The following is a 19,795-nucleotide window of genomic DNA, read 5'->3' as shown; positions in this document are numbered from 1 at the left end:
ATTGTTAGAAATATTGTTATTGTAATACATGTTTTAGTAAAAAGTGTTAGCATATACTAATAGTAATAAAAAAATCATAGAAGTTGTAAAAAAAAACATTTTAATTGTAAATAATAAAAAAATCCAATTGAAAAAATTGTGGAATTTTATAATTTTATTCTCTTATCACACCAGACAACAATCAATGTTTTGTAATCACTATTTGTAGCACATAATGGGTTCTGTAGTCTGCAAATTGACTATATTGTATATAACCTTGACAGACTATTTCTTATCTGGCTATTTGTATGGCTTACTCATCACACTCTAAGCAGTTAATGGTTACAAACACAAAACAGTACTTTACCCTCAGATAAGCCAATTATCCACAAATTTAATGATAAGCCCCACACAGAGTGCTGATTTAAAACACCTTTAAAAACGCTGATCAGAGCTAGCATTTCTGTCAAATATTACAAAAACATTTGTTTTAGTTCTATAAAAATTAATGTTACAAAATATACATGTTACTTCATTTATGTTAACAACAGTTAACAATCATAGTATCAAAATAGTAAACATCTAGTATCATCTCACTCATTTTATTAAATTAAGCCGATACAACTTTTTATAAACAATATAAATTGGTTAACACTAAGACTTGTTTGAGTAAACATATTATATTGCAATCAAGGGCCTGACAGGGTCAACCACTGGAGCAGGATATATAAAAATATCCACTTCCTACACTAACAAAAAAATAAGAATGCTTCCCCCACCACATGTAAAAGAGTACTGTATTAAAAATTATGCATGGTATTAAACATTTAAGTGTTCAAATTTTTTCCAAGAAAATACTTTACTACATAATATATTGTTTGTAACTATTTCATGAATGTTTATTGTAGACTCTTAGAGCAATTGGAAAATTCTTTAAATATTACTAAATGTTAATAAAAACACTACTTCTTCCAAATTGTTTATTTTTCGGACGAGGCCTTTCGAAACCAAAGGTTTCATCTTCAGGCAACTCCACAAATAAATATTTACACATTGTTTGTTACAATTAATATTAAAATAACATATGGTGTAAAAATGTAAATACAAAAATTTTGGAAATATTTCAGCCAGTATGAAAAATTAATTTTCCAAAATTTTTGTATTTACATTTTTACACCATATGTTATTTTAATATTAATTGTAACAAACAATGTGTAAATATTTATTTGTGGAGTTGCCTGAAGGTGAAACCTTTGGTTTCGAAAGGCCTCGTCCGAAAAATAAACAATTTGGAAAAAGTAGTGTTTTTATGAATGTTTAGTTCGTTAAGGTGTACGTTGAGTTAACCGTAAGACTTTCCAGCAACTTACATCTAGTCATTGTGTCATCATCTCTTTTATGCCAATCAACCATCAAAGAGGGGTTTAACCACAACATATATGGTATCTGAGTATTTCCAGTCAACTAAAATATTCCAAGTAGGTATTGGAATTTTGTATCAACCTTATCACTTGACTTTAGTAACTTAAAAGTAGATGCTTGGTTAGTACCAGCCGCAAACTTGTGAGAAGAATAAAAACTACCAATGATTCCAAGTAACATACCAAAGAGAATTTTTTGTTTTGAAAGAACAAAACTTATATCATTGAAAAGAACAGTTCTTTCTAAACAAGTGGTTTTTTTTTACAAACCTTGAGGTTTCTTGAAATATATGGTAGTTCTTTCTAAACAAGTGGGATTTTTTTGTTATAAACCTTGAGGTTATCTTGAAATATATAGTTGCCTAGCAACTGCATGTGTTTCTATATAATGCATAGCAACTCATATCTCGTTTTTGTCTCAACAAATAAAAACGGTTAGAATTTTTTTTTTTAGAATGAAACTAACGCATTTTTATAGAAGAATGTATATAGTAAATAATGTATTTATTGTGTAGGTTTTCTGTACTTTTCTCATCTTATAAGTGTTTTTTCATCATATATTTTGCAATTCAATTATTATATTTTTTTACCAAAACACAATTTTGGAATTACTATGACATAAAAAAATGTTATGCATTGCTACACAAAAAAGCAATAATATCACTTTATTACATCAAAAATATTGGATTTTAGATGAATTTGCTACTTTTTTGTTTTTGTAGCCTACATTTTATTTATTACATAGTGTTTCATATTTTTTTTATTGAGTGATAAATAAAATCTACATTATTTGGCTATTTTGGTTTTTTCCTACCAAATTTTGGTACCCAACCAGGGAATTCGATATTTATAGATCTGTGCTAAAATTGCTCAGCAATCACTATTTTTTTTCTAAGATATTTTTGTAAACATAGAAATGTTAATATTGTAAACAAATGTTAATATTGTTTTTAGTTTAATAATCAGCTTCTGCATACTTTGGCTAAAGAATGTAATAAGTGTTCCTATACATAAAACATACATGTTATAACAGTTGCGAAAAACCCTTGCAAATAGGCCAATATTTGCTTGCCAGTAACTGGAGTTATTATAGGCAGTTGAAGGCTTGACAATTGCAAACGTTCTCGACAATTTTGTTAGCCCATCAAGTTAAATGTATTATAAAACAAAAAATGCCAAAATAATAATATTTCAATTCTGTTAGGAGTTTGTAAAAACTATAAATAAGTAAGGATGCCATATGACGTTTAATAACTAACTGTACTTTTGTATTTTCATGAAAATATTACCAATAATAATACTTTCGAGTAAGTAGATTAGTCTGTACAGTGCTCAACCAGTGGTTTCATTCTACATATTCATCCTTGTTTCGAGGACCTTTACTCTTAGAAAATGTACTGAATTGTAAATTTGTTAAACATGTTATAGTTTTTCAATGTATATATATATATATATATATATATATATCTGTTTTATATATATATATATTTTTTTTTTTAAACTTCCTAAATATATACTACGGGAAATACCGTACACATAGTATATAGTACACAGTAAAGACTCCAACATGTGTATGACAACAAATCTCGCTATTAAAGTTTTTGTCCCCCATCGCTTACAGTAGTTTGTGAAACTGGTGATAAAATGCGTTCGAAATTAAACTGATGCACTCTATTCGCAGTTCTCTGCTACCAGTTATCAATCTGTCAGCCAATTTTTTCCTATACTTATGTTCGTTTGCCAGCTTGACAGGACAATTTTTGAGATATGCATGCAAGCTCTATTCCTATGCTGAATTGCGTGCAATATGTTACATCTGAACATTGTTTACAGCAACAAATAAAGATATAAATTTTGGACTTTTTTATTATGAATTTTTTTTGTTTTATGAGACTTTGAAAATTTCATCTTTAGTTTTCTAGTCATATTTATTTGTAAAAATATCTTTTCGTCTTTAAGAAATCAGTTTTTAATTTTTTTGTTTGTTACTTCCTTCAATAACTTTAAGAACCTTAATTCAAGTAGAAACTTTAAGTTAATTAACATTAGTGTTTTAAAAGCTAATTATATGCTAGGGAGAATAATACAGTAATTTATATCCAGCGCTCTAAGGGTTAGTAGTTGTTTGGTTTCTATCAATTACTCTTTTAAAATGAGGATTAAGGATGTTATATGTAAAGGATAGAACACCAATAATGTACTTAATAAAGTTAAACATAGAAATCACGTTTTTTTTTATTAATCAATCGGATTTTCAAAAAATGGAATGTGGGATTTCCAGCCTGTAGAAAGTGTATGCTGAACAACAAGGAGCAAACCACTAAATAAACTTCTAAATACTCACTCATAATATTGGTGAAGGCCATCTGTATCACAGAAGTGACAATACAGATGGTCACGCCGCAGATGACGGTATAACTCGTCGTTGTCCATATACCGACGGTCACAGAACTCACAAAGTGGATGGCCACGGTGGGACCGATTATCTGGGTCTCCCTGGCGCCTGTGCATTCCCAGTTCCTTCCGTGTGTAGCATCGCCTCTCATGTGTCAGGATCTATAACAACGTCACAATCTGTTGTCACAATCTATTTGTTTATTAGTTAATATTATTTAAGTATTTAACAATTGACTTGTACGTTGAATACTTTACTATAGCATTTAGTCATTTGGAAAAAATCTGTATCATTGACAAATCGTATTATTACATACAAAGCAATGACATGAAAAATCTGTTAATTCATTGTGTATGACAAATAAACTAGTTGCATTTTTGTGAGCGTTTTTTATGATTTACTATTGTTGTTCTGTGTACTGATTTATTTTTTATACAGGGTGAGACAAAGTACTCATCTATACCTCATTTTAAAGGTCTCTCTAATTCAAAGATCATTTTGAAAAAACTTTTCATTTATTTCCTTTCTTGTATACAGGTTGGTCAAAAATGTCAAAGTTTTACGGTTTCACAGTTTCTTTGTTTATTTCCGATTTTATAGACACAACTAGCAAACGCGAATGAAGTTCACGGTCCGAGTAACATCAAGCATACAGAGCAGCAGTTTACCTGATACCATCAATATCGAGAAAGCTTACTAATTGGTGTATAGCATATTTGACAGACAACAATACACGTCTTCATAGGCATGGCACAAAATTGACTAAGTAAAAAAAATACAATCTGATAAGATATGAGTATTTTTCTTATAATTTCTCCCAAACTTGTTCAATAATGTTCAGTATTTGTTGAAAATAAACTTCTCCATATCTGTAAAAAGAATGTAAACGTACAAACATGTGTTTAGATCAATTAAAAACAGGTTAAAATATAGCTAAAACGGAACAAGCCAGATTGACAATACAGACGGCACTGAACTGGCTATAAGTTGCACTATACACGCCTAGTGGCAGAAAAGCCCCGCCCACAGCAATGCTATTCCGTTTCTTTTGGTTACCTCCTCATATAATAAGCTCCTATTTACTAAAACTGTCCTAGAATGCAGAGGTGTAACTTTCAACAAAGTCGCTGGCGGCAGGCCTGTAATGAGCCTGGCAGTTGACTTTGGTGTTGTGCCGCTGATGTTCCAGCTCAACTACTGCCACCCTAGTGTAATAAGATCCAATATAACAACATACAGTATTAAATAACAGTAGGACACTAGGGGTGCAGCCTGGTTGCCCCGCTCAGCAGCCTGGTGTATTAACACGTTCGCTGCTAAAAATCCCTATATAGAGTTCCCTATATGCTGAAATTTTTTAAATATATTTTTACTTACTTTTGGATGAAATATGTTAGAAATATATGAAAATTACTCATAAATCACAAAAGTTATCACTCTCTACAATTTTGGGAATGCGGTAACTGTGCTGACCGCTAGCTCCTTGAGGACAGTCTTCCTTGCCAGCTATTAACTCTAGTTACCGCTCGCACTAGGGAACACCCTTTTATGGCAGAGGGAATATTCTAAATGAATACATTGTAGCTAAGTAAATTGTATTTTATTTGTTTCAGACACATATAAACAATATTTATACGTAAATGTGAAAACCAAAATGAATGTAAAAGTTTATCAAAATGTGAAAAAGTTTATATAAATCTCCGCTAACTCACTGAAATTCAGTTATTATTTACAAATATGTGGTGAGTAATTATAACAAAATATATTTAAATGTTTACTTGAAATGATACAAAAAGTATTGTAGTAAATAAGTTTATAAAAATGTATTCCAATCCAGTTGTGAGCGCTCCATTGGCGTGGGTGGTCTCGTAATCAGGATCCTCAACTTCTGAGTCCGTCTGGTACTCCACATCGTCCATGTTGTCATCCTCATCGTTTGAACTTAATACTGAACTCTGTTGTACGTTTTGAACTTGATTATTGTACAGCACTTGGTCCCGGGAGAAGATGCATTGTGTTGCACAACCACTTACTACCATAAAAACTTTAAAAATCATTAAAAATAATGAAAAAATCTAATGTGAAAATGAAGTGCATAAAAATATGGGAAAAGTACCTCCCAAGGAGCGAGAAATATCCCAAAGTTGTGATAGCTCGAGTGCTGGCCACACACTGACATCATTTCAGAACGAAGGCTCTGTGGTAACCACAGTTACCACCCGCTCCTAGCGCAGCGTAGCAGAGAACGTGTTAAGGGCCTTAACTGGTACACACTTTCTTCATACATTATACAATGTTATGAATGTATTAAAAATAGACCAGTTTTGTTTTTTGCAACACCATTTTCTTCAGAATCAAGGTGATACAGAAATACCAGATTCAGTGGCAATGTTATCTATATCACCTCATGGTAAGATTGTGAGTAGAAAACAATACTCATTGTATGGAACCTAAACTCACTGACATTTAGAATTTAGAATATTTGTATTTAGAAAACCCACTGATTGTACTGTTTGATAAAAAATTTCTTTATTCAGATATTTACCCCTTACTATCGTAATTATCCATAAGATACTTGTAATGGCACTGAGTAACTGTTTTCCAATGTAAAAATATTCACAAATACTCAGCCAAAGTAATGACATGGAACTCAGTGTTTGAAAAAATGAAAAAAATGTAAAAATGAAGCTTCATGCAAAATTTTAAGTCTATGGGTGGTCAATTTGTTTTCGAGATATATTGCGGACGACAAACAAACAAATACATTTTTTCCAGCGTGAGTGATAGGGATTGCTAACTCTCAGACAATTAAAACACAAGGTACATGTGACACTCTTGAACGAGTTACTAGTGCCCAGGGAGTCTGCACAACGCATTAATTTGGTGCAGAAGTCCAGTTAGGGACATTATGATGGTGGAGCTTGTCATAGTGATTCATAATATCGCCATAGATAATAACCCCTTTCAAATTTGCCATGAAACCTAGTTGTTGCCAAGTCTAGTAAGTGCAATGCTCAGTCTTGTCTACTGATATAATATTTGAGCTAACCCAGTGGGCTAGTTTTACTACTAGAATATCAAAAATAATCAAGAGAAGTGAGTGACTTTAACCAAAATTTTGTATTATATAAAACACTACATTGTTCAGACTCCATGCTTGTTTAACACGTTCGCTGCGAGGCACTGTCCGGACAGTGCCGATACGCACAATGCATTGCTTATTCGCTTCGCTTGTCACGTGCTGCAATCTTGCGGGATTGTTGGAAACTTTTCAAGCTTGTTCTAGATGAAATATACTTTCTGATACGCCAGTTCGTCCTGGAAATGCGGACCTACTGTCCTGACAGTGCCAGCGAAACAGCTGAAATTTCACATGTTTATTGCTATTATGAAACAGTAGGAAAACAATAAAACACGTGTTCCTAATTTCTTTTCCCTTGTGTTATTGTTTTCGAGAGTAGACGTATTAGCAGCTAGGCTTGTTTACAAATTGGATAGGTTATTACTACTAAATTAAAAGTAAGGCAATCTTTTACCGGTATTGCGATTTTATCTATATGTGTGGTGTCAATATTTTGATTGTACACAGTATACATATATTTTGCTTTTTAATATACAGTATGTATTGTCTTCTTAGTAAATTCATTCAAATGATACTTTTATTTGTTTTACTATGCGGACAGCACGCGGCGGCGATCTGCACCGCGGGCTCTGTGGGTGTTTTACTCTATGTGCGGGACTACTATCCGGACAGTAGCGTTGTCTAGCAACGGAACCTGATGCATATCAAAGTCGATTGAAGTATTCTTGCTACTTTTGGACATCACACAACACATTTGGTAAGTTATAGTTAAATGTTATATAGCCCATCATATGTTAACATAAATGATGCCATGCCAAAAATGCGGGCCATTGTCCAGACAGTCCCGATGATTAGGAAGCGCATCAAACCAAAATAACGCCAATTCAACGAAAATCGCAAGTTCAAATTTGGCCGCATATTGGGTACATCATTGGCCCCTCTTGCCGCAGCGAACGTGTTAACCCTGGAAGTGTCTATCAGAATTTCTGAAATGTCGGTACTTTTCATGCAGGCTCTCACGGTAAAATTCATAAAAAAAGGGATTTTTTTTTATTTAAGTATAAAGTGTTATACATCAATTTTTTGTTATAAAACAGAGAATAAAACTAAATAAGTTTTAATAAGAAATTTTTAAAAATTATGCCATGTATCGTGACTATAATTTTATGTGTGAAAAAATTATGTTACATAAAACTACCCTCATCTTACAAAAATTAAAGATGAATAGAACATGTAGGATAGCCAAATTGTAGCAAATTTGGCTATAAACACACATACATATATAGTTTTATTGGTTAAAATTAAAAAAGTGATAACAATTAATTATGTTTATACAGAATAGTGAAAATTTGCCATTTTTCAGTTGCTAGGCAACACAATGAAATAAGTACTATCAAACAAATGTTGAATATTATGTTTCTTACTTTTTTTATGTTTAATGATATAGAGCAATATATAAAACAGTTTTTAACATTTTAGAATTGAAGAAAAAAAAACAAAATATATTTACACTAGGTTTTTGGTTTTCTCACTCCGAGTTACTTCAGATTCAACGTAATCACTCACATCAGATTCTATGAGAATATTATAAATATCACTAGATCCACATGGATCAGCCATTACTAGTTTTAAAATGAAACTAATTATATTACAACTGGACACAAATCACGTATACGCACTCCTGAACAAACAAGAAATGATTTGTTTACAACCGGCAATCTTTGCTACACAGATATGATCGAGCACAATGACAGCTTATAAAGTTAAACTGGTTGCCATCTAGATACAGCACAAAAGATAATCAAAGACTACTAAACATTAACCCTTTGAGTGCCAACGGCCGAGTAATCCGCCGTCCCATATCTGAGCGAGAAGTGCCAACGGCCGAGTAATCCGCCGTCCCGTATCTGAGCGAGAAGTGCCAACGGCCGAGTAATCCGCCGTCCGCAATTTGATTTTTGTTTGTTATTAAAATTATATTTACCACTATTGATACTTATATCGTAATATTCTGTATTTCATCGTCTTCAATTAAAAAAAATGTTATAGCGTCGCATAAAGTCGACAGGTTAATGTTTTTCAAGGAAAAGATCCTCTTACATCTGCCGAAAGTGTAAAAGGGCAGTATACACATTGGTACTTAGGGATTATACCGACCACACCCAGACATGAATCGTTATTTGACATTTTGCTTCTACTGATAACTAGATTAGCTTAGAACAATATTTCTTCAATATAAAACAGGAATATTGTCTTATCGCAAACTCCTCCCCATCCTCAGACAGAGGTCAAAGTCGAGCGGTCTAGTAGATAACGTGATTGCAGAGTCTCGTCGCGCGCCGCCCGTTATCGCGCCGTAATCAGGATTCTCTAGAAAGATAAGATAACAGCGACAACAATACCGATCAAAATACCTGGAAATGCTTGTTGACTGAGGGAATGTTAGTTCTGTTACTCAACTACACCGTTTTATAACGTTCAAAGTTCATTGAAAAAAGTTTAAGCGTTGGGAGCATATAACGGAATCTGACCCCATTAACAATTGATAATCGTTGTAAGTTTGTAATTTTGTAATTAAAGAGATTTTTCGTTCTATCATGTTTGTTTCTATAAATTTATATTTTTGTGTTCTTCATACTTGTGTAGTTGGTATAATCCCAAAGTACCCACACATTCTGGTTCCCGAAACATACTTGTTAGGTACATGCCCAAACGGACATTTTGTATATAAGTAGTTATTTTATTTTGTAAAAAGTGAATTGGTTCTTTTTTGTTTTTATAAAAAATATATTATTTAAGTTGTTTTGCAACTGGAACCTTGAATTTAATTGTTACGCCATAGAAACGAAAGCTTTTGAAAAAGTACTGTATCGTATATTTTGTTTTAAGTGATGTAAATATGTTATTTGTGGATCAAATGTAATAAAACTTGGACAGTGTGTGCTTAACCATAGGAGCATCACTAAAAACAAATAAAAATTGGCCTATAGATTTTTTTTGTAATTGATATCTACCTTAAACTTTGAAAAAAAGAAAAAAATCATGTAAGTTTATATACATATACTAAAAAAATATATATTTTGTAATGCATGACCTTATATTTTGTGTTTGAATGTTCAAATATAGTGTATTATGAACTGTTTAAAAAAAGTTTCACAAAGATCTGTTCATAAATAAGAGAGCTGTAAACGTTTTCCTAAACTTCTACATTTTTTACAAATATGCCCTGGCATTTCTTGCATAACCAATAGCGTGGAGGCCTGGCACTTTTCGCATGCAACATCAAAATAAGCCCGGCACTCAAAGGGTTAAAAGCAACTCATAAGCAATAGATTGATATATAATTTAAAGGTCTGTGACCGGTATATTACGAATAGACCCCGTAGTGTCGATTGCACTTTAGAAGTGACCTCATCGACACCAAATGGGTCGACCGACACTTCCAGGGTTAAGCAACACATTATGGAACATGAGATGAAAAATTGTGAACCATGAAAATTTACCTACCTTCAGGTTTTCCACACAGAGGTCACAATAGAAGAGTTCATGTTCCTTGCGCATGTGTTCTCGTAGAATGGCGAATGTCTGGAAGGCATGCCTGCCTGGACACTTGGAGCAGACATGGGCCAGTAGTGTATTATATGCGTGTTGTGTGTCAGTGCTTTCGAAGACAATTTTAAACTTGCGGTCCAACAAGCATTTTGTCCCTATCAGCTCATCCAGTTCTTTAAAAGGTCGCACGGTTTTTGTGAAGATGACCTGTAAGAGAAAACCAGAACTTTAGAATTAAAAAATGTGATGTCATATAATACTTAATAAACAAGCCAATTCCTATAGCCACACTTGTATAAACTTTTATTCCATGTTCTTTTGCGTTATGTTCACAATAATAAAGTGAAAGTTGCTTACCACAAATGCTCTACTACTCTCTATATTTAGTGCGTATTCATACTTTCTTCTTTAGTACCTATATGAAAAGACATACAAGAATAGAACACTAGCCTAATCTTTGAAGATTAGAATTACTTTCTTCATCAGGTGTCAAAATCTTAAACACATGGTTAATAAAAACATGACAACCTGTAGGGTTAAGTAAAAAATAAAAAGCAAAATATACATGATAGGCAAGTTCAGCACAACATATTTATTAGTGCTTAAATTTAGCGTAGCCTAACTTCATATCATTAGCCTTATGCACTTCAAGGTTGAGGATACATTCAAATACTCAAAACATAGTGTACTAATTATGTAAACAATGGCAGGTATGAAAACCCATTATCCATTCAAATCTTAACAAAGAACTAAAGCAAATGTTTGTAACCAATAAGTTCTACATGCAAGTAAAAAATTGGGGTTCTTTTCTTTAAATAGCAATGTAACTTTAAAGCCGTGTTTACACCGGAGTTGCAGACACGTATTACGACAGTTGTTGACAAATTTTCAAAAAATAACTTTTATTTTGTCAGCAACAATATGTGTTTCAGACAGATTTGGCGTGACTGCAACACAATTTTTGTTTTCGACCGAGAGTCGGTAAAGATGAAAGAGTTGCGACTTATGTCGCCAACATTTGTTGTGAACAAAAGTTGCAGTGCTGTTTCGGTGTTGGAGACATCCTCTCTCCACTCCCTCCGCCCATACAGAAGCACGCATGGAGTAAAATTGGTGAGGAATTAAAAATTAACAAGGCAGAGGTATGAAACAAATTGCGGAACATAACTGCACAATTTTACAGGGAAATTAGCGGTTCAGGAGTATCTAAAAAAACAAAAACCAGTTCACCTGCCAACAAGTCCCAGTCATCTTTCTATAAATCTTATCACGGGTAGGGTACGATAAACGGACCCGGTTTTTTACATCGAAATTAGCAAACGATATTACTTAATCATAACCAGCTATATAATCAATCGATACTAATTAATTATTTTGAACAATAATTAACTTAAATAATCTATATGAACAGGGTCAATCCATTTCAAATCACCCAGGTCATGTTGCTCAACATTTTTAATTTGCTTAATTTTTTTATTATGAGTTCCCTATGGGTAGACAATCACAAAACACTATTTGAAAAAATGTTATAAGCCATAGTTTTTTCCTGGTGGCCATTTTAAAATGGCGGTTTTGCAGATTTTAGTAAAATACGCGGTTTGCGAGAAGTTTAATTGCTAAGCTATTTTTAAAGATATTAGAATAATCCAAAAACCAGTGTGTTCAGCATAAAATGAACTTCAATTTGACATTATAATAATGTTTCTTTTGTGCAAGAAAGTCAGTCAAAGTTGTTCTACAAAATCTCGGAAGAAAATCATCAATTGTTACTTTTTAAGACCATAAAAGTTTAAGAAGGAAAAGAGACTCACTACTAATATTTTATTTCTTTGTTGAAAACTAATATAACTACCTACTGAAAAAGTTTTAGCCCTGAGAATGCTCTCCTTTTTTTTCTAGAGCTTTTCAAAAATGGCGAAAAGCTTAATAATGTCAATTTTCTATGGTTAATAACTAAAAAGGGACTGAATGAAAATAAATGAAAATTTTACAGAATGTTCTTTACAAATAGGAATATCTCATAAAAAAAATTATGACTGAGACTTAACTACATTTAGAGATATACAGCATTGAATTTCAGTTAAACGCGCTACCCTTTTTCTCGCTTGTGCGGTACCAAGTTAGCAAACAAGGGCTTGTTTAAATCATTATGTTAACAATAAACTTATATTTAATGCTCAAAAAATTATATTCCTTAATTAAACCTACTTAGGATTTACAATAAAAATTATTTAAAACCAGAAAATAATGGTATAAATAAACAATACTCATAACCACAAAATACCACTTGCGCACTTTAGGAAAAATAATTTGCTTAGGTCTATTATATTGTCAAAATGTATATGCATTTCAATTTATGTTCTAAAATATAATATTATTAAATACATTTTATAAAATACATGATGTAAAAATATATGTTAGTACCTGAGGAATATTTTAAAATAGTAACTCATAATCTTACACAGTGAGAACAATAGGTAGGAATTATAATTCTTCAACTTAACTTACCGATACAATTTTTGTACTACACTTGCATACTGTATCCAGATACTATTGTTCTTCTGTGCATTTAGATTTAAAACATTGGTTTCAATTACTTATTGGCTGCAATTTTCATCAGCGAATTAAATAAAGATGATAATTCTTTACATAGTTTCTCATTTATTCCCACAACATTTTTTCCCATAAATGTGGTTGTATTTGTCTAAATACTTTGTGGTAGTGGCAAATATTAGTAATTTCTTTCGAAATTCTCAATTTTAGCAAACATTGTTCTTCAGCTGACAAGTCACTCACCTTTTACTATTATTACTATTTTAAAATATTCCTCAGGTACTAACATATATTTTTACATCATGTATTTTATAAAATGTATTTAATAATATTATATTTTAGAACATAAATTGAAATGCATATACATTTTGACAGTATAATAGACCTAAGCAAATTATTTTTCCTAAAGTGCGCAAGTGGTATTTTGTGGTTATGAGTATTGTTTATTTATACCATTATTTTCTGGTTTTAAATAATTTTTATTGTAAATCCTAAGTAGGTTTAAATAAGGAATATAATTTTTTGAGCATTAAATATAAGTTTATTGTTAACATAATGATTTAAACAAGCCCTTGTTTGCTAACTTGGTACCGCACAAGCGAGAAAAAGTGTAGCGTGTTTAACTGAAATTCAATGCTGTATATCTCTATTAAGTCTCAGTCATAATTTTTTTATGAGATATTCCTATTTGTATAAAGAACATTCTGTAAAATTTTCATTTATTTTCATTCAGTCCCTTTTTAGTTATTAACCCTAGAAAATTGACATTATTAAGCTTTTGGCCATTTTTGAAAAGCTCTAGAAAAAAATGGAGAGCATTCTCAGGGCTAAAACTTTTTCAGTAGGTAGTTATATTAGTTTTCAACAAAGAAATAAAATATTAGTAGTGAGTCTCTTTTCCTTCTTAAACTTTTATGGTCTTAAAAAGTAACAATTGATGATTTTCTTCCGAGATTTTGCAGAACAACTTTGACTGACTTTCTTGCACAAAAGAAACATTATTAGGCCTATAATGTCAAATTGAAGTTCATTTTATGCTGAACACACTGGTTTTTGGATTATTCTGATATCTTTAAAAATAGCTTGGCAATTAAACTTTTCGCAAACCGCGTATTTTACTAAAATCTGCAAAACCGCCATTTTAAAATGGCCACCAGGAAAAAACTATGGCTTGTAAAATTTTTTCAAATAGTGTTTTGTGATTGTCTACCCATAGGGAACTCATAATAAAAAATTAAGCAAATTAAAAATGTTGAGCAACAAATGTTATTTTTATTGGGTGATTTGAAATGGATTGACCCAACAGCTGTAAACACTTTCAAATAATACAAGTAAGGTAATATTTCATATTTCACATAAGTAACATTGTTTATTACAAAAATGGCTGTCAATCTTAGGAAGCTTCACGAAATTGCTTTAATAGACGATAAAACGTGTTTTTTTATGGCTTCAACATGTTGGGTTAGTACCTACGAATTCATTATGTGATATTTGTGGAAAGGAAACAAATGTAACTGTGAGAGGAGCAAACATGGTCGTCTTCAGATGCAAGAAAGAAGGTAATGGTGGACACAATTATAGTAAAAACGCACTGAAGAATAGTTTTTTTGGAGGGTCAAAGATCGGACTGCGCAATATTGTAACTTTAATGTACTTCTTTTCAAGAAATCAGACAAATTACGATTTTTTAATTCTTGAGTGTAGTTCGGATTTACACAGTCCATCAAGAAGTACGATAATTGATGAGTGTAAAATTGGAAAACGTAAAAATAACAAATGGAGGTTGGTAGAAGGAACCTGGATTCTATGTTTAATAGAAACTATACCAGAAGGACAAAAATGTGGGGGTAGGTATAGGATAGATATTTGTCCTGAAAACAAACGAGGTGCTAAAATTCTCATTCCTCTCGTACTAAAACACGTACAGCCTGGAACAACCATAGTCACATATATGTGGAAAGCTTATTTTGGGTTAAGTGATTGTGGTTTTGTCCACTTTGCTGTCAACCTTAGTGAAAACTTTTAAAACTCAGCAACTGGTGCCAACACTCAGACAGTTGAAAGTTCGTGGAGAGCCGTAAAACGCAGTCAAAGAAGTGGCCATTCGACCTTCCCGCAGATCACCTCTGTGAATATTTATATAGAAGAGAGGTACGATTTTCTGAAGAGGACGCGTTCAACCATTTCTTAAAAGCAGTAAAAAATTGCTATCCAGGCGAAAACATGTAGATAGTTCGACAAGTTTCCGTTTTCTATTCTAATTATTGTTATGTTCTAATTTATTTTTCTATTCCCAATGTTTGTTATCATTTCTTAATTATTTATGAGTTTTGCTGTTTGATTGTTCTTGTTATTCATTTAGTTAAAGTTATGAGTTTCCCTGATTTTGGTTATGTTCATTTATTATTTGCTACACCATTAACCCTCCAAGTGATGACTAAACCACTTCAAAGTGCTAGGCCATTTTCGAGCATATGACATTTCTTTTTTAAACAACTTTTTATATACAAACATATGTTCAAATTGCATGTATTACATATGGTTTTTTACACAAACATATGTTCTATAAGATCAAGTAAAAATAAAAATGCTTATCTTTTATCATAAAAAAATCTGGTACTGCTAACCGGTTGTGTAGTTTTTTATATTTTTATTTTTCAAAATCCTTGACGTATAGTTTTTACAAAATGTAGTAGTCCTAGTTCTAAAAATATGCAAAATGTTCCAAATATAATGCTGAATAAGAAAAATATCACTTCTTAACCTTTTGCACAACATATCACAATACTAATTGGTAAAAAACAAAACAATGTTTTTTCGCAAAAATTTTACTAAAATATTTACCACATCAACAAGTGGCAGTAAGTAGTTGAATAGTGATTATGGCCTCAAAATAAACACATATTTAGTTACTGATATGAGTAAAAGTAAGAAAAATGACAGATAAAGTATTAAAAATACAAAAAAAAAATGGCTTATATACATATTTACATTAGACTAAAAAAAATTAGTCTGAGTCACTCTCTGGTGGGGGTGCTGCTTGCATCGCTATCATTTCCACTCAAATCGTCATCAAAACAGCGCCTAATGGCACTTGAATTACTAAGTTCACTCATAGCACAAATAATTACTCAATAAACAATAATATAAGTCACTTACAAATCAAAAGAACGAAGCAAAACAATAACGTCACAGAGCGTCGGCCGCGAGACGACCGTAACAGACAAACACGCATCGAAATCAGCTGACTATTCTTCTTACTCTTCCTCGTAAACTTCTGAATTACATAGTTCTAATTACGTTACTTGATAGGGAATTTATTCCTACATGTAGCCTTATAAACCACGTCGTTATTGAGCGAACCGTTCGTCTGTGATATGAAAAAAACGAACATATCGCACAGTGCGATAGTAGCACTTTGAAGTGGTACGAACATATCGCACAGTGCGATAGTAGCACTTTGAGGGTTAAATTCATATTTCAATTTAAAACATATGATTGTTATTGGGGACTATAGATACTTTTATATTGATTGATAGTCTATGATTCGATATGCAAATATTAGGTATTGATGATTATATTCTTCGATATAAAAAACCGGGTCCGCTTATCGTACCCTACCCCTTATCACTTCCACTGAACACAGATCTTTATTTTGAAGACGGCCTTACCCAGTACCTATGGGGTGCTTGTTGTTTAGCTAAAATCACACAGCATGCTGCTGTAAGCACAACATCCTCCACTTCTGCCATCTTGACTGATTGTTTTGCGTTCGTGATGGAAACAAAAGTTTTAAGACATAGAAAGAACCCTGTATTTTGTCTGCAACTTACAGTTGTCTACAAAATGTCATAAACAGAAAATTGCACATAAATTGTCTGCAACATCTGGTGTAAACGCAGCTTAACCAAACAATATTGTTCATATTTAGTCACTGAGTAATAAAGAGATGCATTTTTTACCCCTATGACCTGATTTGCATCACAATAATTATCTCACCTCACCGTTTTTGATTCCCAAGATATCGTATAAGATTTAAACATATGGAGACATAGACCTATTGCTGTACCTTCTGCTCTCAACCATTCAATTGTGATTTACAGTCATGATAGCATTTACTCCTTCACTCTTGAAGCTGTTACTTATATGCAGAACTATTTTAAGACTAAAAGGGCCCAGTCTTAAAGAAACCTATCTATCTTTCTCAAATAAGAACTGGTGTTCAAACCATATAAAATTCCAGAAAAAAAATTAAAACTCCAACATTTAATCTTACAATTGGTTAAAAGTGCTTCTACAGAAAAGCATACTTTATGAGTATTTATACAGACTAACTTAGATATAAATTTAGTAACCTATTGAATTTTTCTAAACTTTCTCAAATTAATTTGTTCTATATTAGCAAATTTGAAAGTACCCTAGTCTACCTTCAATTCGGCTATGCTTAACTTTTAATGTTAATAACGTGTTATTTCTTTCTTTATAAACTATTTTATTACCTTTTGCATGTCATGCCTACATATGGGACATTCATTTTGACGACACAAGACTCGCATTCTTGTGGAACACTCATAGCAAACTGGGTGATCACAGTCGCCAATAGAATATATATCAACGTTTTTGAAACAAACAACGCACGTATTTTCATTGAAACTATCATCGTTGTTATTAGACATGATTATAAGACGGATTTCCTTTATTTCTGTTACAGACAAATATTTAGAAAGACAACATCGACACTTTCACCACAGGTTGATCCTGATCCTGCCGCATTGAAATACTTATCAGCTGAGAAAGCAATCTAAATCTAAAACTAGGCCTAGGACAATTTTGACTACGTTGAACCAATGGTTAATACTAAATTTCGTCATTCAGATATTCTACAAGATATGTGCGCACTATATGATATACACTTTTTACAAATAAATTTAAAGAATAACTGATATCATTATCTACAGCAATAACTTAAGTAATAAATAAAAAAATGTAATTAATAATTATTATTATATTTAAAATTGAATAAAAGTATAACTTGACTAATTTGTATTAAATGTAGAGCCAATACTGAATTAACATTTGTAAAATAACTAACACACTACCACAAAGTACATACACACATAGAGTTATTGTAATATTTACTTATTATTCATATAACAGTTGTATTCTATGTATATTTAAGGTGGTGTAATCAAATTACGGTTGAAACAGGTTTTATTATACTTTAATTAATACCTTTTTAAATTAAAGGAATAATAAAAAATTATTGTAACTATTGCTAAAGATATTGTAAGCATTTGAAGAATAATTTTGAACCATAATATACTAAGTCTCCAAACAAATGTTAAAGAAGAGGTTATAAAGTTTTACAGTCCCTATTGGAACTGAAGGGTTAATATGTTTTAATTATTAATAAAATCTATACAAATTCAAATATTTGCGTAAAGTAAAACATGTATATATAAATATTCAGTCAGTAAAATTTTCATTTTAGGAAATCGATTAATCCGAAGAATAATCCTTGCCTCACAAACAACTATTCAAAGGCTTCACATCTTAGAAATAAAACAGCATATAATGTAAAATGTGGATTTATTAAACAATCTGACAAAATAATTAACTCAATTCTATTTTCCATAGGCACCTCGGTAATCGCTTTTTGGCAAAACATTACAACTGGTGTTCATGATCACCCTCTGTGTGAAGAGCATATTTGTCTTCTAACAACCGGTGGTGTCCCCATCACTCTGATGTCCAGCCTCCTGATGCCCAGTCGCTTTTTTAGCACATCCGCTTTTACGGGATTCGTAACCACCACCTCTCGGCCAGGCAGTGTAACTCCGGAATCGTTATTAAAGATGGGAAATACCATTATTTAGTTCCAATAACCTATTACCAAAATAACGAGGTTAGTTGGTATTATGTTCCAGTAACCTGTTGCCGTGGAAATATATATTCTGAATATTCAGACCACGGAATGTGACAGGAAAAGTGACAGAAGACCACCCGCCTCGGTAGTTGCTAACGTTTAACAGCACTATATAGCTTGTCGAGCACTAAAAGACGGCTCGAGCGCCGAACCGAGAGTACGAGATCGAAATTTCAGCTTAACAAGTGGGGCAGTGTACACTTCCATTTTGTTGTGTGCAAAGGACAGCGTGTGAAAAGAAGTTACACGCGCTGTGAAACCAATTCTTGATAGTGAAAATGTATTGGAAACACACGTAATATAAAGTTTACGTGCAACTGACGTCATTTTTGTATTATATTACACTTTGCATTTGCAAGAGAAAGGTATTGAAGTCTATGATAGTCTAGAGAATTCACGACTCGTTCGAAAGCTGAGGCAAATGTGTGGCACCTACTACACTATGGAACGCGTACACGAAAGGATTCAAGTTCAAGTAAACGACAGTTTTGTAACGTTATCGCACCTCTTCGTGATCAAAACAATTTGGGTCAATAATAAAACACCGTCCATCTGTAGAAACGGGGGTTTGCCGCTTGTCTGAAGATTTAGTGTGACGGCTCTACCAGAACTAAAGAGCACATGATGTCGCCGAGTTTTCATGTCCAAGAGATTATTTCACAAAACGTTCCAATCGTGTTCGTAATTTAAAATATCCAGAAACATGTCTGTGTAGACAATTTCCATGTCTAAAATTCGCTCATTATTCTTTTGTACATAAGAATCTTCTGGAGGCCATTTACAGTGATCTTTCATTATTTATACATTTATATCACTCACGTTTAATATTCTATTCTTACGATCTTAAGATAAGATTGCCGACTTTGAGGGTGAAAACGAAACTGAGA

The 19,795-nt window shown here is 32.3% G+C and overlaps 1 protein-coding gene across 1 annotated transcript in view; it reads right to left on the bottom strand.

The window, feature by feature from the left end:
• LOC124354005 (E3 ubiquitin-protein ligase ZNF598) overlaps positions 1-17,780 on the bottom strand; it is a 44,299-nt gene extending 26,519 nt beyond the window's left edge. The window contains exons 1-3 of the mRNA XM_046804117.1: positions 17,482-17,780; positions 10,385-10,636; positions 3,745-3,956 (exon numbers count right to left, since the gene is read on the bottom strand). Of these exons, the coding sequence (XP_046660073.1) occupies positions 3,745-3,956; positions 10,385-10,636; positions 17,482-17,658 (641 nt within the window). The 5' untranslated portion in view covers positions 17,659-17,780. The remainder of the gene's footprint in view (positions 1-3,744; positions 3,957-10,384; positions 10,637-17,481) is intronic.
• Between the last annotated feature and the right edge of the window lie 2,015 nt (positions 17,781-19,795).

This window comes from Homalodisca vitripennis, chromosome 2 (assembly GCF_021130785.1).
Source record: "Homalodisca vitripennis isolate AUS2020 chromosome 2, UT_GWSS_2.1, whole genome shotgun sequence".
NCBI lineage: Eukaryota > Metazoa > Arthropoda > Insecta > Hemiptera > Cicadellidae > Homalodisca > Homalodisca vitripennis.
This window is presented reverse-complemented; position numbering and strand designations above follow the sequence as displayed.